At 38.0% G+C, this 22,763-nt stretch overlaps 1 protein-coding gene across 3 annotated transcripts in view; it reads right to left on the minus strand.

Annotated features, from left to right (window-relative positions):
- The window catches only part of PRIM2 (DNA primase subunit 2), a 365,751-nt gene that overhangs the window by 35,331 nt on the left and 307,657 nt on the right, over nucleotides 1-22,763 (minus strand). For all 3 annotated transcript variants that reach the window (XM_051854615.2, XM_051854614.2, XM_008263076.4), the window contains one exon: nucleotides 6,158-6,284. In XM_051854615.2, the coding sequence (XP_051710575.1) occupies nucleotides 6,158-6,284 (127 nt within the window). The remainder of the gene's footprint in view (nucleotides 1-6,157; nucleotides 6,285-22,763) is intronic.

Consider the following 22,763-nt stretch of genomic DNA (forward strand, 5'->3'; position numbering starts at 1 on the left):
GAAAACAGAACTTGAAAACACTTACTTTGTTTCTACCTTCTGTATCAAAGAGAATTATCTTTAAATTAGAAAGGGTTGAATTCACAAGGCAACAGAAAATGGAGTGAAAGCATACTCAACTAACATTATTAACAACTTGTGTCTGACAAAGCTTTCAACACACACCTGAGAAACAGAAAGATAAACACAGGCCAGGATATAGTTATTAGTTATACCTACTAGATCTGTAACTGGTGAACAACCATTCGGGTAATTTGTATTAATGAAATAATGTCTACTGAGGGTGCTAAAGTATTAAATACAAATTTAACATTTTATAATGAAATTAGAAAATATTTTATGAAATTAATAAAATATTAAATGAAAATTCCAGAAGTAAACAATTCACCAGTTTTAAATTTTGCAAATTCTGAGTAATAAAATGAACTCTTCTGCCATGCCAACTCTTCCACTTAGGATTTAATTAACATTTTCTCCAGTGTATCCACACTATATATGCTACCTGACCCTTAGTCCCTTAATAGCTATTTTAGTTATCATATTGACTATGGTGGTTATCATGGTGCTGGGCTCTAGGAATCCTTATTTTACTTGATAATGACCCCAAAGTTCAAGAATGGTGACATTAGCAACTAGGACATCCAAAAGAAGCCATCAAAAGTGCTTCCTTCAAATGAAAAAATGAAAGTTGCCAACCTAATAAGAAAAAAAAATTGTATGGTGAGATTGCTAGAATCTACAGTAAGAAATCATCTGTGAAATTGTAAATAGAAAAAAGAAACTCATAGGAGTTTTACTGTACTACTTCAAACTGCAAAAGTTACAGACCAGTGCAAGTCAAAAGCTTAGTTAAGATGAAAAAGGCATTAAATTTGTGTGTGGAAGACATGAACAGAAAACATATTCCAACTGATGGCAACATGTTGCCCCAAGAAAGCACTGAATCTCTGCACAGTCTTTAACAAGGAAACCCTTAAAAGGAATGAGACAGTAGTCATGTGTTAGAGATTCAGTAACAGGTTTAGAACGAAAATAGCAAAATTATTAAAGAGACAAGAAGCATCTAGAAGGTACTACAACATTCCTGGCAGAGCTGTAGAAGTTAATTAAGGAGAAAGAATTCCATCCAACATAATTCTTCAATTTCAATGAAACAAGGCTCTTCTGGTAGGAAATGTCAAATAGAATGTACATTTATAAAAGTGCAGGAGTGGGGCTGGCATTGGGACATAGTGGATAAAGCTGCCGCCTGTGATGCCAGCTTCCCATATAGGCATCAGTTCTGTTTCTGGCTGTTTCACTTCTGATCCAGCTCCCTGTTAGTGCACCCAGGAAAGCAGCAGAGGATGATCCAAGTGCTTGGGCCCTTACACCGATGTGGGAGACCCGGAAGAAGTTCCTGGCTCCTGGCTTTGGCCTGTCCCAATCCTGGCTGTTGCAGCCATTTAGGGGGTGAACCAGTTGATGGAAGATCGATCTCTCTCTCTCTCTCTTTCTCTCTCTCTCTCTCTCTCTTTCTCTCCCTCTTTCTGTATCTTTGACTTTTAAGTAAATAAAAATAAATCTTAAAAAAAAAGTGCAGGTGCATCACATAATATATGGAAGGAAATATTAACTCAGGTACTATGTGGCAATGCGATGGGGTATAAAGCCATGCACACTGTACAGAGTAAAGAATCCATGTTTTCATAAGAAACAAAAGTTATCTGCTGGTGTTTTGGCAACACAATCAGAAAGGGTGGATGACAGCTGTCTTGTTTATGGAATGGTTCCAACAATGCTTCATTCCAGAGGAGAAAAAAAAATACTTAGAAAAGGAAGAGTTGGGATTTAAAATCCTCTTACTATGAAGGTACTTCAAAAAGTTCATGGAAAATGAAATTGAAGGTACATATATTTTTGGTGAAAAAATTTTGAAACCCATGTATATAAGGGGTCTCCAAAAAACTCATGAAAAGTGTGTTTTAAAACAAAACTACGACTGGATTTCAATTTTTTTTTACACCAAAATGAACTTATCTTTTAATTCCATCTTCACAAACATTTTGAAGTACCTTCATAATAGTTAATGCACCTAGCCATCCTGAATTTATTTGCTATGAAAATGAAAATGTCAGGGTTGTATTTTTACCTCCAAATAAAACCTCAGTACTTCAGCCATTTGACCAGGGCATCATTTGGTTTGTCAAGGCACAAACACCTACCTGGTATTGGATCACCTTCAATCAGTAATTGATGCTGACTCTAATCTAGACATAATGCAGTGTTGGAAATCATTCACTAGTGCTGACACAGTACATTCATCAAAGCTGCAATGGATGAATTAAAACCAGAAACTGTTAAATGCCTGCTGGGAGAACTGAGGGAGTGAAGTCATGAATGATTTCAAAAGCTTCTTAGGGATCAATGGAGAAGCTAAGAAAATCATTTATGCGGTAAGACAAGCTGGTGGAGAAGGATTTGCCAACACACTTAAGGAAAAAGTGGAAGAATGTATTGAAGGCCATCAGTGTTAACAAATGCTGAACTGGGAAAACTGGCTGAGTCATCTAGAGAGGAAGAGGAAGAGGAAGAAGAAACTGAAGCAGAACCAGCAATAGGGACATTACTGACATTTGCCTAAGTGTTTCAAACTGCACAGACGTTAAAGGTCAAAATTATGGAATACAGTCCTTGAATGGAATATAGCATTAAAGTTACCCAAATGCTCACTCAAGGATCACAACCACTGCAGAACACTTTGATTGGTTAAAGAGACAATAATTTCCAAATATGTTCTTGAAAACAGCTTCAGAAAAAAAAAAAAATCCCCCAAATATCAAACATCTACATCATCATGGCTCAATGATCCATCTCCTGACATATTAGAAGGTCAATAGTCATGTCACTTCATCTCATCACACAGGCACTGTATCAGTTCACATCATCAAAGAAGGATAAGTATAGTACAATGAGATACTTTGACAGAGAAAGATCATATTCTCCTTTAAGTCTGTTATAGTTGATCTATATATTATTACCGTTGGTTTTAATCTCTAATTTTGCCTAATTTATAAATTAAACTTTGCCACAGGTATGTATGTACAGGAAAAAAAAACATTGTACATATATGACATGGCAGCACTTGCCTTTTCAGGCATCCATTGGGAGTCTGAATATATCCCCTTGGATAAGAAAGACTACAGTAGTTCTTGATTTACAAGTTTTTGTTTTGTGGTTTTGTTTTCTTTTTTGAGAAGCAGATAGAAAGAATTCTCATCCAATGGTTCATTCCCAAAATGTGCGTAATAGCCAGAACCAGGAACTCAGTAAATCCTGGTCTCCCAAGAGGGTGGCAGGTACCAACCACTTCAGCTGTTCCCAAGGTCTGTATTGGCAGAAAGCTATAATAAGGAGCCTAAGCAAGGAATTGAGAACTCAGGCACTCTCATACAGGATGCAGGAGTCTTAACCAGTGCCTTAACATCAGTCCTGAATAGATTTTAAATTAAGAAAAAAATCAAACAATGCACTGTAATAAACAAGATTTAACAGGAATACAAAACATAAAGTCTTGCATTTAAGCTCATAAAAAACAACAAAATAAGCCATGAATACTAAGACCTAGAAATTCACAGGAAGAATCCCTGGGAATTTTATTTGGCCACAAACTCAATTTGGAGTTAACTGCCTGACATAGCTGCTATGCTAAGAAAAGCTACAGGCCTCCTGCACGGAAGTATCTGGGTCAATGGCTTTCAAACTTTAGGAGACATAAAAATCACCAAGGGAAATGCAAATAAAGTCTGATTTTCTATGTCTTTGGGTAAGGTCTGAGAATCTGCATTTCTAAAAGGTACCTAAAGGAACCACAACACAAGCGATAAGAATCACTATGTATCCCCTGTATTCGTCACTTCTTCATTTATTAAATGAATGCATAGGAATATAGGCATTTCTTTTTTTTTAATTTTTTTTGCTGTTAATAATTTTATTTTTTTCTAATTTTGTTACTTTAATTTCCCATAGCACCTTGGCAATGTTGAAAACAAACAGAAATACAAAGATGTACTCAGATTAACATTTTATGTGTGAACATGTGTCACACACAATTTGGAGTGGGGGTGGGGGCAGTTTTGACAACAGGAACAAATCTAAGCAATGGACAATATAGAAGCCAGATAATTAATTCTGATCTCCACTTCCACCCCTGGCCCCAACATTTAAGAGATATCACACAAGGGACACATGAATCAGTTTAAAACAACAACAAAAACCCTTTGATGTAGTTATTTCTTTATGTATACTATCAGTGTTTTGTGCTGCAAAACCGAAAATTAAACCATTTAACACATAATTGCTCTGGACACAAGCAACATCTTTATAATAATGTTTGTGATTGTTTGATCTTGAACAACCTATAAATGTATAATCTCTTTAATACTGTACTTCACTTAAGATTCTAAAACTCAAAACAAACAACCAAGTTAAGAAATGGGCAAAGGATATACACAGACATTTTTTTCATGGCAGGACATACAAATGGCGAACGGACACATGAAAAGATGCTTAGGGTCACTGGCCTTCAGGGATATGCAAATAACAATCACAATGGGGTATCACCTCACCTCAGAATCACTGTAATACAAAAATCAAAAGATAATCAATGCTGTTGAGAATATGAAGAAAGGGTAACCTAATGCACTGTTGGTGAGAATGTAAACTAGTAACAACCATCATGGAAGACAATATGGAGAATCCTTAGAAAAACAAAAAATAGATCTACTGTAAAACCCAGCTATCCCACTCTTGGAAATATATCCAAAGGAAATGAAAGTAGTATATGAAAAAACCACAGGCACTCTCATATTTACAAAAGCTTAAAACACAATATCTAAGATATGGAACCAATTCAGATATTCATCAACTAATGCTGGGATAAGAAAAAGGTGGTATATATACACGATGGGATATTACTCAGCCATAAATAAAAGAACGAAATCCTGACATTTGCAACAAAAACAGATGCAACTGGAGATGAGTATTCTACACGGAATAAGCAAGACCTAAAAATAAAAATATCACGTTTTCTCTTATTTGTGGTAATTAATATATATGGAAATAGATATAGATATACTACTATATTTTAGTGGCCTACGATTATTTTTAAGTTTACTGTAAATGAGCGAAATGGACATCTTTTCATTGTTTGTAGCCCTTGTCTATATTACTGCTGAACTATTGTCTTTTAGCTTCTTATTTGATGAACCTTTTATTTAGTGGAGCAGTAAGTCTGACTATATTGTGAATTAAAATCATTATCTCAAAAATTAAAGGAAACAGAAAAGAGATGAAGGAAGGAAAGAAAGGAGGGGAGAAGAATCATTACATTCTTAGAACTGTACTTATGAACTACATTGAATCCATTCTCTTTGTATTAATATCACATTAACATGAGAATTTTAAAAAATACTTTTTCTAAAAAAGGATTCTAAAAAAGTTTTGAGGTGTATTGTAGTAAGCTTTGGTAATCTGAAAATTTTACTAATATGAACTACTGTGTCATTCATGACAAACCAGGCAAATGAGGAGCTTTTCAAAGTATGCTTAGAGAACTGTTTTAGAAAAACGTTGCTGAACTCAGAGGTCTACAACAAAGTAATCTGACATGTATTTTTTTTTGTAATGAACACCTCAAGCAAATTGATAGATACGTTTCATGTCACAGTTTGTTAAATTGCTCCCTTGCTCTTGATTGGTTAATCAAATAATTGTAATAAGAATAAAACGCACTCTTCAATCTTTTGAAAATTATTGAATCCATTATTCCAAAATTAGATTCTTCAAAGGCTTTTAAAAACCGTGTATCAGCCTTCTAAGACATTTGTAGAACACAAGAAAGACAAAAAACAGCAGGGGAAGGCGGAAATTGAGAACTGAAAAGCCTAGTCCAGCACAAGCTGAAGTGCAGCAGAATGAGTTTCTCTTGCCTGACCTAGTTCAGTAATAAGACAAATCACTGTAAGAGTAATGGAGCTCTCGCTTGACACTGATGACTGACATAACCTACAAACCAGGACCTGTCGGTAATGCAAAAGGCCATTACATGGTTTCAGTGTTTCCTGCACCGCTCTTGGGTTTCTGTAACTTTGCCAACATATCCAGTGGAAGCACTTACCATGATAATCCCCCTGGCCTGGTGGATTGGTTAGGATAATCTTCAGACAACTGAAAGGTGTATAGTCTGTCCTCTTGCCTTCTTTTCCGAAGCTATGGCGGATGTTGTAAGAATAACATTTATCAAACTGATAGGAAGAAAAAGAAGATACAAAGTTAGCCAATATTGTATTAGGGATGTCAACATTGCCAGCTAGAATCAAAGTGAAAAGTGATATTGTTTAGACTGCACTCTGCATTAACAGGCAGACGTCCATTCACCTCATATACAACATTTGGGTTCTTTATGCTGTTTCTTTTTCAAAAAAGATAGAAAAAAAGTTATAGGAAACAAACTTCTCCAAAAGAAATCAGCTCATGTTGCATATATGTTTAAAAATAAGGATAGGCCAGCGCTGCGGCTCAATAGGCTAATCCTCCGCCTGCAGCGCTAGCATCCCAGGTTCTAGTCCCGGTCGGGGCACCAGATTCTGTCCCGGTTGCTCCTTTTCCAGTCCAGCTCTCTGCTGTGGCCCAGGAGTACAGTGGAGGATGGCCCAAGTGCTTGGGCCCTGCACCAGCATGGAAAACCAGGAGAAGCACCTAGCTCCTGGCTTTGGATCAGCGTGGTGCGCTGGCTGCAGCGGCCATTGGGGGGTGAACCAATGGTAAAGGAAGACCTTTCTCTCTCTCTCTCTCTCTCTCTCTCTCTCACTGTCCACTCTGCCTGTTCAAAAAAACAAAAAAAAAAAAAATGAGGATAATCCTTTCCTAAGAAAAAATAACTGATTTGCTCTTGCTTAGTTTGACTGCAGAGATTATAATAGAGGTAAATCTGTTTAAGCTCTTTTCTACCCTCATTCCTCTAGTTCTTGAATTCTTACATCTCACCCTTTCTGCATTTCCACAACACAAAGAAGTAGCCAGCAAAGGTTTGATGAAAAAATACACTATTGTAATTGTCTCCAATTTATAATCCCTGCCTCCATGTTTGTAAAACAATCTATGGGACAGAACTTTAAAATGGGTGAGATAGGAGAAAAAAGGGAACACTCACTGAAATATGGCAGGCATTTTGCTAGATGCTTTAAAAATGTAGTTCCACTTAATCATTTAAATTGTCAGAACTCCCTTATGACATTTCAGATGAAAATACTAAAGTTTGAAGAAATGAAACAATGGTACTTGATACAGCTATTAAATAAACGGCTGAACTGAAAATCACATGCTGTTAGGTCTGATTCTAAAGCCTATGTTCTTTCCATAATGCCAGACTTTCTCTATAGTAAGATATTTTAAAATAATAATTTCCAATGAAATAATTTCAGGGTATACCTTCTTTTGCATCTTATTTTCAAGGATGCTTGATCTTGGAGCCTAAAAACAAAAGAAATCTCTTCTTCCTCTAAATTTTAATTGCATTTACCTATAGCTATCTCTCCCTGGAAGATTCCTTCACTGCACATTTGGTTTTTATGGTACTTTGTGGTACTTCTCTTGTAATACATTACCACTATTTTCTGATCAGATACGGGATTAACTTTGTGCTAGAGCATGAGATCCTTGAGGTAAGATCTGTCTATTGGATTTTTCACATAGAGCTCAGTACCAGCCAGAAGGAATGAACGGAGGGAGGAAGGGAGGGAGGGAGGGAGGGAGGGAGGAGAGAGGGAGGGAGAGAGGGAGAAATGAACTAACTAAATCCAGAATGCCTCCTTGGTCTACCATAGCATTTGAAATACTATATCTTTATTTTGTTTCCATTATTTTCCAGCATCTGATGGTTGGTGATTTTCTATTTCTACTATTAGGTGGCACTCATTTGGTACAGCAACCAATATCTTCATTAGTCAATTGAAGTTTTGACAAAATGTCTGACAAGAGGAAATATTCAACCCTGGTGGAATCTTACAGAAAAACACAACTTTTCTGGGAAAGAGGTAGTGGTTAAGGTTAGTATCCCATATCAAGAAATTGTCTGGGGTGGAGATTATAATCCTAAAATTGAATTTCTAAAATGAATTTAGACCGTCACAAATCACAGATACAAATCAGTTAATGTTTATCTTCTACTCTAAAAAAATACATGTTTAAAACAAAAACTTCTAATCCTCCACCTGTGGTGCCGGCATACCGGGTTCTAGTCCCAGTCAGGGCACCAGATTCTGTCCTGGTTGCTCCTCTTCCAGTCCAGCTCTCTGCTATGGCCTGGGAGTACAGTGGCGGATGGCCCAAGTCCTTGGGCCCTGTACCCACATGGGAGACCAGGAGAAGCACCTGGCTCCTGGCTTTGGATCAGTGCGGTGCGCCGGCCGCAGCGGCCATTGGGGGGTGAACCAATGGTAAAGGAAGACCTTTCTGTCTCTCTCTCTCACTGTCCACTCTCCCTGTCAAAAAATAAAAAATAAAATAAAATAAAATAAAATAAAATAAAATAAAAAACTTTTCCATACTTATATGGGACTACTTGCTTTTATTACTGAGTGATCTCTCAAAACTTTCAAAAAGAGAATCATCAAAAGCTGTGAGCAGTTTATAGAACATGTCAAATGTTCCTATGTGGCACTTTAAGCTGTATTTACTAACTAGTGAGAAGTCAGAGAGACCAAGCAACAAATCATCTTCAAAGGGCATAATCTTCAAGGTTCTGAAACTAATATTTGAATGAAATGCCTAAAGAAGTTATAGTTTTTATTTCCATGATTCTTTAGCTTATAAATATTTAGAAAGATTAGAGAATTATTCAGTAAATTTTTATACGTGAAATTCTAAGAAGTATTATAGAGACAGGAATGAAAATCAAGCATTGCTTGCACCTTATAATTATGCATCCTGCCAATGAATTGAAACTTAAAAGGAATACAAAAGGTAGGCTGAGAGTATTCTGGGAAACAGCTATGCCCCCTTTCCTGCTTTAAGTGACCCCAGGGTACCTCTATATGGCAAGTTGCCCCTTGCTCCTGTTCTCTAGGCCGTACTAAGAGCAACACACAGCAGGGTTGTTGCAAATCCATCTATGGAAGCAGACAGCTGGGATAGAATCCCCAGCTGGGCCACTTACAAAACATATGACTTCAATCCTCAATTTTCCTCATCTGTGTCCTACCCTTGGTGTTTCTTTGCTCTTAGTAATTACCCACCCATTAACTCTCACTCTGTTACTGGACTATAAATTCCCACTTGTTCATGCTGTATTTGGAATTGAGCCTAGTTATGTTTTACTATGTCTCTTCCTTACTGTGATATTTCCTGAATAAAATCTGTTTTTACTGCTTTAACTACTATCTGCTTTTGGTTTTTCTTTCACAGTTCTTGGTACTGTGACTTGGATCTGATCCACCAAGGGACCTTAGACAACCAATCAAGACCACTGCTCCCTTTTGCTTGCTCCTATAGTTATCTAGTGAGTCCAGCTACACACTACAGGGCTCTAGACAGCTGTCTGCTCAAGCACAGTGTGCTGGACTTAAGATTCCTGAGTATAGATGTTTCTCAAATTCAGTGGAGTTATGTCCCAATAAAGCCCATATTATAAGTTGAAAATATCATCAGTTGACAATGCATTTAATTCACCTACCTACTGACCATCCTTGCTTGGCAATACAGTGTACTGCAGCACATCAGTAGTTTCCCTTTGTGATGGCAGGGCTGACTGGGTGCTACTGCTCAGAGGTGCTGCCCAGCATCTCAAGAGAGCCTCAGACCATGTGTTGCTAGCCCAAAGATCAGAATTCAAAATTCAAATTATAGCTCTCACTGAATGCCTATTGCTTATATAGCCTTGTAAAGTAAAAAAAAATCACAAACCATGGTGAGCGGGATATCATCTATATGTTGTCTGAAGCTGGGTTAGAAGTCAAAGGTACCTATCAGCCTGGAAGTCTTTCTTTCCAGCTCTGTTTCAAGTGGGGATCCATTCCCTGACTTTTGAGCTAGAAAAGTTTCTTGAAATTTCCTGAGGTTTCTCTGTTCTATTTAATCCTACTTCTCTCAAGGGAACTTCGCAGCCAAGTGACTCCCCCCTGAAACTCTCCTTTGTATCTTTTTCTCCTAGAATGTGCTCCACCAACTGCCCCTCAACCCCTAAACTCCTTTAACCATTAAGGTTCACTGGGCTCCCATTTCCTGTAGATGAAACACAGTGTGCACCCAGTACCCATTCCCAAGCAAGGCCAACAGAAGAAAATAACATTTAAACCTTTGTTTTGGTAAAAACTACATGCCATCACCAAGGATTTTCCTGATCCCAGAAAATAAAGGATAATGTGTCTTGAACAATTTACAATTGTTCTAGGAGCATACTCTCCAGGATTCCCCAAGTTATATCAATTTATGCACTTGTTGGTTGAGCCTGGAGATGCTTCACTTTAGTTTGAAAAAGCCAAATGAACCACCATTTCTGAAGACCTTCAACAGCGTCAAGACTGTGGGGAGCAATCCGGACTGGACTGAGTTACTGGAATTGGGACTTATTCTATGCATCTGCTCTCCCACAATATGGCGCTGGGAGAGAAGTAAACAGCTTCCGCACAGCTGCCTCCAGTTCAACCAATAAACTGTAGGACTTGCTCCTGATTGGAGAGCAGCGTACTCGGCATGTGGGCAGCCGAGTTAGGATTGGCGGAGGAGGACTATAAAGGAGGAGAGAGACGGCATGCATCAGGAACATCTAAGGGGAACATCTAGCTGAAGGAACACCTGTGCAGCCCCCAGAGAGCCGGCCGGCGGTGTGCCGCTCCCCTGCGGAAGTGGGGAATGTGGCCAGGGGGAACTGCCCTTCCACGGAGGTGGAAGGGATAGTAGCCAACCCGGGAAGAACCAGCAGCAAACCCGGGGAGGGCCGAGCAGACGAAAGAACAGCGCAGGGTCCTGTGTCGTTCCTCCACGAAGAAGGGGAGCGACAAAGACTACCCCTGATTCCCATCAAAGACTGATGGAAGTAAGAGAAAAATTACTAGCAGCCATCCCTCAGATCTTTCCCACCAAAACTGATGGGTCATATATCCAAAATTATCAACAACAAAGGAATGAAACTGGAGCTGTCAACCATCCATTAGATACAACATGATATGACCATTTGGGGCTGGAAGTGACTTCTCAAACAGCCTCTATTCCGGCTGTGCAGAATTTGTACATAGACTTAGGCTGGAACACTGGTGACAGATTATAGAGATTAACCGGCAAAATGCATACATGTGTGAACTTTAGGTATTAGCCCAGCATTATAAAAACGGTATTTCAAAAAAGTTGGAAAATACGCAATGCAAGCTTTTGGTGTTGCAACTAAAATAGTTACAAAAATGTGAAAAATTTAACCCACAACAAGCTCCACATTTGAGGGCTCCCTCTGATCTGGACACATGCAGATGTTGTAAGGAAAAAGGACACTAGGCCCAGAAATGCCCAGCCCTCAAGACTGGGAAATCAATTTCTGATGCCCTTGGCCACCACTAAATTTGCAAGGGGGAAATAACACTAAAAATTGAAGGACACTCCACCATGTCTCTCATCAATACCTGGGCAAAACATTCTACCCTTACCACCACCTCGCTTCCTGCCCAACTCTTTCAGGGTCACCAAACTTCACCAGTAGTATGTTAGTATGTTTTGATAATGTACCTCATCATGTGCCTCTATTTCATCCTCATATTTCCATGACTTTCTTAAAGCTCTATACAACTTTCTTCTCAGCTCGACTTCCTCAGTGAACCCAAAGGGATTTTCTCATGAATTGGGTTCTTAAAAAATTCCTATAAGACTCCTGCAAATCCCTGACTCCTCTCCTACATGCCTGTGTTCCATGATGGCTTTGTCTGCCCCCATGGGAAGAGTTCCTCGGCCATTCAACCTACCGCCTATTTAATGATTTAAGTCAACTATTAGAATTCCCTCTTCCTTATAGGCAAAAGATTCCAGTGGCATCAGACATATATAGGATACAGACTCCATAGAAAGTAGAGGTAGATCCTTCCATGCCCCTCCTCAGGGTGTCCCAATATGATTTCAGACTGGAAGGACTTGAGAGGTTCCCCCTGATAATGTAAAGCTTATTAGACATAACACTTCTAGTCCATGCAATACTGCTTTGACTATTAAAAAGGCAAATGAGAAAGACTACCAATTAGTTCAAGATCTAAAACCTATCAATAAAATTGTCAAGCCAAATTTCCATCAGTGCCTAATCTTAGCACTATCCAGTCTCTCGCTTCCCATATGCAGTATTTCAATCATGGGCTTGAGGGATTTTTTTTTGGGGGGGGAGGGTAGTATTCCCCTTCAAAAGTAATACTAAAACGTGTTTGACTTCACTTGGGAACATCAAGAATACACCTGGATTGTTATGCCCCAAGAATTCACTGAGGGCCTATATATTTCTCGTATACCCTAAATGCCAATTTGAGGGATTTAAAATTTGCAGATTCCACTTTTTTTAATTTAAAGATTTTATTTATTTATTTGAGAGGTAGAGTTACAGACAATGAGAGGGAGAGACAGAGACAAAGGTCTTCCATCCGCTGGTTCACACCCCAAATGGCCACAACGGCCAGAGCTGCACAGATCTGAAGCCAGGAGCCAGGAGCTTCTTCCAGTCTCCCACACGGGTGCAGGGGCCCAAGGACTTAAGCCATCTTCTGCTTTCCCAGGCCATAGCAGAGAGCTGGACTGGAAGAGGAGCAGCTGGGACTAGAGCTGGTGCCCATGTGGGATGCCAGTGCCACAGGCAGAGGATTAACCTACTGTGCCACAGTGAGGGCCCCAGGAGATTCCACTTTAATCCAAGATACAGATGACCTCCTTTTGTGTCCTGACAGTTACGACAACTCCCTTTTGGACAATGAATACATTCTTAAGGCATTAGCAAGAAAGGTCCACAAGGTGCCTAGAGATAAAATTTAATTATGCTCACTATGTGTTCACTTTTGGGTCACACAGTATGACTGCTAGCAACTATCAGCAGATGGTTCAGCTGAGTCTTACTGAACAAAAGGCAACTGAACAAGAAACTGACTTAGATAAGTCAGAGGAAAGAAGCTCATCTCTTACTTTCTTGAACAAGAGGAGGGACTCCACGATAGCCTCCTTGACCTAACTTCAGTCAGGCTCCTCCACATGTTCTTTTCTGCTAGGTCTCAACTTACAGACTTCTGTGTTCCTCTTTGCATCATCCAGATGTCACAAGGGTCTTGGCTAAATCAGTTTAGATAGATTTATTCAACCTCAATCTCTGATCAAATTCCTCACCCTTGCTGTCTGATCACCCTGGATTGTCTTCAGCAAGAATTCAAGAATCCTACTAGATCTATTTAACCAGAATTGCTCTATCCTTGATGTTTCTTTTTTCTTAGTAATCTACATTCACGGAGCCCCACCTTGCTCCTTAGCTATTAATCCTCATTTGCCCATGCTGTATTCAAAACTGAGTCTCTCTTTTCCCCTCCTCCAACAGTTTCTAAATAAAAAAAAAAAATTTAAACCACTTCAACTACTTGTCCAGCACTAGTTTTCCTTAAAAACAGGAAGAAGGGGCAGGTGTTTTGTGTAGTTCTTAAGCTACTGGTTGGGATTGGTTTGTCAATTTCATATAATAAGGATTGTACTCAAATAGACTCTGAAAACAAGATTGGAGGGTCTCTATTTAGTCAAGTATTAAATAAAGATAATCATTTCTAAATTCCTGCTGGGAAATTTATTACAAATGTACAATTCCTCTTTATCAGAAAACAAAAACTAGAGTAACATTTTGTGATATTTCAATAATAATGACTGACATTTCCACAGATCTCTAGTGTTTAACAAGATGACTCTTCCTGGACCATTTACTACCTGTGAGATATATAAGTTAGGTATCCCTGTTATATAAATGAAAAATGAAGGTTTCCAGAGATCAAGTGAATAGTTATTTCAATTACCCAATGGGAAAGCTGGAATTAAAATCCTAGTCTTCTAGTTTCTGGAAAATACTACAAAATTTTAAGCAGAGAATACAGAAACACACAGAACTGTCAGTTGACCATGGCAAACATTCAACCCTACACTGCTTCCCCACCATAACTCAGCTGCTTCAGGGTCATCCGAAAGTCACACCAAACCACAGTTAAACAAAAGTATCCACTCTCTAAAGAAACAGTATCTTTAAGAAGTTACTCATATATCATGTATTCAGTTTCTAACTTACATAATATTTTAGAATGGTAAAATGTAGCAAATTGGAAGATTGAAAGCCTGAAATGAAAATACACTAAACAGTGTCTTCACATGCTTTAAAACTTCCCACTTACTTCAGAGTCTTCCATAATTTTCTAGTTGGAGACACAAGGAACTTGAGTACAAAATCAGAGACACAAGTATGAAACATGGAGAGAAGAGGATGCAGAACATATTTGTACTTACTAAAATTGGCAACCTGATCTGGTTACCAAAGTTAGCTTCTAGTCAGAATCAGAATTTACGAGTTGGAATAGGCTTCAAACATTATTTATTAGATTCTATGTTCATAGTGTCATCCCTACCTGGGGACTGAAAGCTAATCTTATGATTTATTTCTCTGTTAACATTCAGTAACAAAAGAGATTTAGCAAATTCCTATCACTAATTACTACGACTTAGCATACTGTTTAAACAGAGGCCTTCAATAATTCAACCTGGAGGAAATGATTTGAGGGAGTTGTGTGGTAGATAGTTTAATGGGCTATGTGTTCAGATATGTGTGCCTGATACTAACGAAAGGATAGATTGCTGGAATTTACAGTATCTCATTTGACACCACTGTTTTAGAAAAGTCTACTTTATTCACTGATATCCATGCCACTGACTTAATAATAACGAAAACTTATTAAAATTCCAAATGTAACTTGCCAACACTTGAAGATGAAACCACAGACAATTCTTTATTCACTGAGGTAAAACATTGACTGAATCATGTACTTACAGCATAAAAGAACCATGCACTTACAGCATAAAAGACTAAATTTAGTAACCTTTAACAGGTGAGCAATTTAGTCTCTATCTCACTAGTGAGGAAAGAGCCAACATAAAACAAAGATCACCAGAAAGCCACAGGAGCAGGCTGACTGATGAAGAATGTGCAAGTCCAAGACGAGTTAGCTCAGCTTGAATAAATTGTGTCTTTTCACTCCCTGGAAGCAAGAGAAGCAAACTGAGAACGTCACCCAGCTCTGCAATCAGACTACACAAAAGGCAGTGATCAGAGTATCTGATCTCCAAGGGAGAGGTTCCTGCTTCATCCCAGATACGGGAATTATAATTTAAAAAAACACTTCAAGGAATGAAATGTAAATGTATTAAACTTATCCTGGGTTAATTTTATCCTGCCTCCTTATTTTCCAGTGTTTTTTCCCCCACAGTTTGCTTTTCTGATCTGGCCTCCTTAATCTGCAGTATTTTCTAAAATTAGTTTTCTATTATGATAACACTTTAAAGATCATGAAAAAGATGTCTCACGATACTACTGATAGGGTTCAGGATGTGCTATCCCAAAATATGGTTCCTTGACATTTGAGGAAACAGCAGAAGCAGGAAGATTACTCTCAAAGTCCCCTTGCCCCTTCTCCCCTGAAGCAAGTCCTAAGATCTAGAAATAATTCCCTGACCTCCTCCTGAGTAAGACCATCATTCCAGAGATGCTCACCCTATACCCAGAGGGAAGGACTGTCTTTATCACTGAAGAAACAGAGATGCAGAGAAGAAACTGAACACAGTCCTTACTAAATCCCCCCAAGCTTATTACCATCACATTAATCTCCATTTATCCGATCACACTTCCCCAATATCAGTTCTTCATCAGGCTGAAGCATAAAAATAGTCTGCCCTGCTTCCTTGGGTTTTTAATTCCTTATGAAGCCTCCCCGTCACACAAAGCTTTTATACTATATACATTTGTTTTTGGTTTTCACTTGGTAGTCTGTCTTGTTTTAGAGACTCAGCAATGAACCTGAGGTGAGAAAAAAAATTCTTTTCCTCCTATACTAATCATAACTTAGTAAAAATATTATGTGCAATTATAAGGCTTCAGTTACCAAAATGCCACATAAAACTCCCATTCCAACATATGTTAACTACTTAATATTTTTATATAAGCATTAAGATATTTAGATATATTGACATATTTCATTGATATATTTCCAAGTGGTTCAGAAACATTTTGTTTGAGAGAGTACTTCAAAAAGTTCATGGGTAAATGGAATTAAAAGATAAGCTTGCTTGCTACAAAACAAAAAACTGCAATCCATACATACAAGGGATTTTTAAAAAGTTCATGGAAACTGTAATTATAAAAAAAACTATGAATGGATTTTGAAATATTCTGCACCAAATAAACATATTTAATGCTATTTTGAAAAGTCTTATATTTCTGTACTATACCTTTTATCACACATAAAAATGTAACTTTGTCCAGATTTATAATTTTCTCCATATTCTGCATTTTGTATGAGCACTATTACTCCAATTTTCATTCTGACTCCAATTGTTTATATGTATCCCTTTCTTATCCACTACCACCTTTATTTTCAATTTTTCAGTGTCAGAACATTTTGAAACGCAGATGGGTAGTTGGTTACCCATGACCACCCTCTAGTGGTTAGTCAGACAAATTTTTTATCCATGTCCAAAATTGAATCACTATAAAAATGAAAAGTTTGCACACTTTCACTTCCATCATAATTATAAAATTAGCTCCAAAATAATTCTAGAACTGAACTACTTAAAAAAGATTAAATGATTTCCCCAGAGTCACAATACAGTGAGATATTTCATATATTAGAGTGTATGTTATCTTCTAGTCATCTAAGCTTGGCTACAGAAGAGATAACCGAAACCAAAATTAAGTAAGATTTTAAAAACCTGCAATTAATGATCGAGGGACGTCTCATGCCTGAAATACCAAATGGTATGAGGTGAAGTTTTAATTTCCAGTGAGAAGCCAGGATATTTCCATACAATTTTAGGGGCAGGGGTGGGGGAAAGTAGATGATTATGTATCTGTAGCTTCCTGTTGTAGCAAACAGTTCATATCTGGTAAAACTAAATTTCATAAGGCAGCCTCAGAAAGAGATAAAAAGAAAAAAATGCCAAAATAACTCTATCTAATAAGAATTAGAAATATGGGAGCAGGTGTTTGGTCAATAGTTGGGACACCAATTTCCTGTATCAGGATGCCTAGGTTTGTTGTCCACTTCTGGCTTCTGATTCCAGCTTTCTGCTAATGTATATCCAGGAAGGCAGCAGTGATGCCTCAAGTGACTGAATTCCTGTCCTTCACATGGAAGACTTGTATTGAATATCTAGTTCCTGACTTTGGACCCAGGCTCAGCCTTGGATGCTGTGGGCATGTGGGGAGTGGACCAGCCAGTGGGAGCTCTCAAGTGAACAAATGAATGAAACCCAGCAGATACTTCCTTAGCCAAGTGATCAAGGTTAGTATCACCAGTAATGTGGGATGTGTTGATATGTTGTGATATGAAAAAGAGAACATCATTGATGTACTGTAAAGTATGCATGACTCCAATCTAATTATGAGAAAAATAAGAGAAATCCAAAGTGAGCAGAAATCTACAAATACTGACCAATCCTCTTCAAAAGTATCAAAGTCACGTAATAAAAGGAAAAGACCAGAAACTGTCACAGATGGGAAGAGTTTAAGGAGACACAACAACTAAATGCAATGTGGAATCCTGGACTGGGTCTTAGAACAGAACAGTAGTGACAAAATTAGTGAAAGATGAAGCAAATCTCTAGTTAACAGTATTTCACCAATGTTAATTTCTTGCTTTTGATTTCTGTATAAGAGGTGCCCAATATGCTAATAATGGGTAAAGTTGGGTGAAGACTCAATGGAATCTACTATTTTTGCAATGATTTTATAATTCTGAGCTTTTGACAAATTAAATTTTACATATCAGCAATGGATTGGCAAATAGATGATCTCATTTTATTCTCATAACAACTCTACAAAGTTGGTAGGATTAGTCTTATTTTTACAGCCTGGGAAACTGAGAGTTGGAAAGAGTGAATGAAATGCTCAAATTGTGGATGCAAAAGGCTTCTATAGCCTTGGCAGCTCACGTCAAGAGCCTCAGGTGATCACTGACGTCATACATTAGTGTTAATTGTTAACAACAGGAGCCACTGTGCACTTATTTCCCATGCAGGACCTCTGTCCTCAATGAGTTGTATTATGAAAATTAACTGTAAAACTTGTTCTCAGTTTGTGCATGTGTGTGTGTGCAAACTGCTGAAATTTTTAGTTAGTACAGAGTTGGTATTTTGTTTATAAAGTTAATTGAAAATGAATCTTAATGGAGGATGGGACTGGGAATGGGAGAGGGAAGAGGAGGTGGCAGGGCGATTATGGTGGGAAGAATCACTATATTCCTAAAGTTGTACTTATAAAATTTGTACTCCCCAAATAAAAGGTTTCTTTGGGAAAAATAAAAAGTTTTCTGTGGGGAGCAACCGAGACTAAATTACTGGAACTGCTAGGACTAATTCTATGCATCTGATCTCCCACAATATGGCGCTGAGAGAGAGTAAAAAACAACTACACAGCTGCCTCACCAATTCGACTGATAAGCTGCAGGAGCTGATCCTGCTTCTGATTGGAGGACAGCAGCGTGCTCAGTGTGTGGGCAGCAGAGTTGGGATTGGTGGAAGAGGACTATAAAGGAGGAGAGAAACAACATGCATGAGGAACATCTGAGCAGCCCCTGAGAGAGCTGGCTGGCGGTGTGCTGCTCCTCCGCAGGAGCGGGGGAAGCGGCGGGGGTGCTGCCCCTCCGCGAAGGCGCAGGGGGGGGGGGGCAGCGGCTAACCTGAGATGGCGTCATTCCTCTGCGAGTGAGGGAATGGCAGCAAACCCGGGAAGGGCCGGGAGAACAGCGCAGGGTCCGGTGTCGTCCCTCCGCGAGTGGGGGAGCGACAGTTTTCTAGAGGAAATACTACTTAAACTGACACTTGATGGATGAAATGGTTACCCTATTTCCAGGCAAAGAGGAAGAGGAATGTTTCAGGCAGAGAGAATATCCAGGTGTTGAGAATATGCAAGGTATCTCAAAGAGTAAGAAAAATTCAGGGGGTATCAGGGCAGGTAAAGGGTGGACGGTGGGGTTAAAGTGGTGTGAGATAATGTTGGAAAGATGGACACTGTGCAGAGTTGAGAAGGTCTAAGAAAACAGTCATATGTAACCATTGAATGGATCCTGGAAAGAAAAAAAAGCAATGAAACAGTCTTGGAGAATATAGAGGTATCTGAATAAATACATTGGTTATTATGTAACCATTGAATGGATCCTGGAAAGAAAAAAAAGCAATGAAACAGTCTTGGAGAATATAGAGGTATCTGAATAAATACATTGGTTATTAGATTATATTATACAGCTATTATTAACAACTTTACTTAGAGTTTTAATGGCCTAATTTATCATGACATTTAAAGTAAAATGCATAATTTCTATTAATAAATATATTTATGAACTGCCTCATTCCTAGAAGAAGCATGTCAAAATATTACATGGGAGTGTTATGAGATTTGCAGTGTATTTTCCAACTTTTCAGAAGAAGAGAAAGAACAAATGTGACAGAACATGAATGACTCAGGACTGGCAAATTTAGGGAAGAGTCATAGCTGTTGGTTTTTTTATTTCTATTTTAATTTAAAAATTTAACCATTTTTGAATTATTCTGAAAATGTTTTTCAAAATAAAACGTTGAAAGAAAAAAAAAAACAGACTTAGTAATAGGACTGACTGAATCCTTGCAATGACCTGCTCAAGTCTGTGATGTTCTTCTACTTTGTTATGAGAAACATATGCAGATACATTTACTGACTCAAGAAACACAGGGTGATCTCTTCTGAAGCTGTCATAAAATTTCAAAGTGGCAGCAATGAGGGCTGCTGCTGTGGCCACCTGTGACACCAGCATTTAAATGTGAGCACCAATTCATGTCCTGGCTGCTCCACTTCCGATCCAGCTCCCTGCTAATGGCCTGGGAAAGCAACAGAAGATGGCCCAAGTGCTTGGGCGCCTGTCACCCACGTGGGAGACTTGAATGAAGTTCCTGGCTTCTGGTTCCCGGCTTTGGCCTGGTCCAGCACTGGCCATTGTGATCACTCGGGGAATGAACCAGAAGATGGAAGAGATTTTTTTTTTCTCTCTCTCTCTCCCCCTCTCCTTCATCTCCCTCCCTCTCCTCTCCTCTGTGACTATGTATAAATCTTTTAAGTAAATAAATAAATCTTTAAGAAAAGAAAGGTGGCAGCAATGCTAAAACTAGAAGAGGGTATTTTTAGAACCTAGTGGCAAGTTTCAACTTGCTTAAAAGAGTACTGGGGAAACAAAACGATTTTGTTATAGAAGTTACTATATATTTTAGTAGAACAACTTTAATTCACAGTGATATGCAGCAAGTCTTGTAATACTATAGAAATTATAACACATTGCTATGCTTCCCAATAAGAAGTATTTAATCTTTATAGGCATAGGCATTTTATTATACAATTCAAAGATATCTAGTACAGAAAATAAGTGAATTTTCAGATTTGTCTTTCTGGTTTATTTTTCCTTGTAACTTGCAACATTATATCACTTACCCATATAAACAACATAAAAACATTATTTAGTATAATGACACAGCATATCAAACCCCCGAGAAATAACAAAATGTTCCCGACAGAAGAAAAATACTTTCCCCTTTCCCCTTTTAGTGATATGTTACTTACAGGCACATAATAATGGCAAGTTACTTCATCTTGTAAATTATGACAAAGAATCAAGATTAGTGCCTCAAAACAAAGTGGTTATTTTCTTATAGCCAAATATAACTGAATTAAATTATTGATGGATTGTGTTCTCAGCAATGCAGGAAGATGGCTCTACCCCATGTAAATTTCATTGTCTGGCTTCAGGTTATCTGTTTGCTTCTCAAATCCAATGTGGTTTTTCATTATGACACTGACTTTATATTCCCATGCTATTCTTTGAAATGAACTGTACACCGGGTACATACTAAGTAAAAAAGATGACAAGACAAACCAGGAAAATGCATATTTTCAATTCCAACAACTGACCAATTTATAAAAGCACACATTTTTACATGTTAGACAGTTCTTTAAACAGCCTATCCAATCTCTCATATATTCATTCATAGGAACTTAGCTTAAAAATTAAAACACCAATGATATATTGGTTAAATATGAACATGGTCAAAAGAAAAACTGGTAAAAACAAGCTGGCTACTAATACTAAGCATGGACTAAATCTGGGAATTTGATACACTTCTAAGTGAAGCAGAATTTTTAACTCCATAGCAGTTTAATCAAAAACAAAAACAAACCCACTCCATAAATTGCATTAGACTGTGAATATTAAAATTATCTCTATTTTATACATCATTTCTTATCCTTCAAGAACAAATTTTGAAACCACTCGGTAATTACTATCTCATTTATTTTCACAATAGCATCAAAGTACGTAAGATTAGTTAACTTATTTGTTTGCTGAAGAATATCTGCATAGCAGCGTTCTTCAGTGGAAAATCTGAAACTCCAATCTAGGTCTGTTGATTCCGCATCCAGAGCTCATTCACTGATTCATAACACATCTCAGCTATTTACCATGTGCAGTAAAGGATACAGAATAGCTCGTCACAGTGTTAGATGGAACAAATACATCACAGTTGTATTTAGCAGTCCACATTTTCATGTGTGGGTACATTTTAAAATTCAATAGATAAAAATCACCATGTGGTGCCATAGAAATTACTGCTTTATTTATTGGCTCTATTATCTTTATAGATGCAGAGAGAGGCGGAGAGAGAGGAGTAAACTGGGCACAGGGAAAGAAGGGAGAAAGGAGGAAGAGAAGAAGGTAGAGTGAATTATCTTGAGCTGGGTCATACAATGATGGTCCTTCAAACTCAGATTTCTATCTGAAAGGCAGGTTCAATATAAACGCATTGCTTATGCATCAGGAGCTTGATTTGGGACACATTATATTTGAAAAGCCTATTTATAGAATCAAAGGGGAGACACACAGAAGGCTATTGGATATACATGAGTCTAGAGTATGTGTAGGTCTATATGGCTGTAGACTATATGAGAATGAAAACCCCATGAAGTTGAGGGTTAAATTCTATGGCTTTAGCACATACAACAATGCCTAGCATGTACTGACAGCTCTATAAATATGATATAGAACCATCTGAAATTTATATAATATTATCTGATTTTTTAAAAAATCTATCTAAATAGCAGTTTTATATGACTGCATCTAGTACTGGCTGAATGAGTGATAAACTACAATTTTTCATTTAAAAGTCTTTCCTTTATACTTCAGCTGGAAAAAGTGCTTTCTAGTAAACTAGAAGAGTGGAAGAGCCTGAGGTTGGTCCTTGGTCCCTGGTAGACCACAGAGATCTCAATCTTTTTCTGTATTACAGGCACTGAGTAAACATTCACTGTTAGTAGCAGTGATGACAGCAATGATCTTTTCCTGATATCTACTATAAGTTATTATTATTAGAACATTTAGTCACAAATTACATAAGCACTGACTTCAAACACACGTATAATATCTTTGTCAGTACAATCATCATCTTACAGATAAAACAAC

This window comes from Oryctolagus cuniculus, chromosome 5 (assembly GCF_964237555.1).
Source record: "Oryctolagus cuniculus chromosome 5, mOryCun1.1, whole genome shotgun sequence".
In the NCBI taxonomy this organism is placed as follows: domain Eukaryota; kingdom Metazoa; phylum Chordata; class Mammalia; order Lagomorpha; family Leporidae; genus Oryctolagus; species Oryctolagus cuniculus.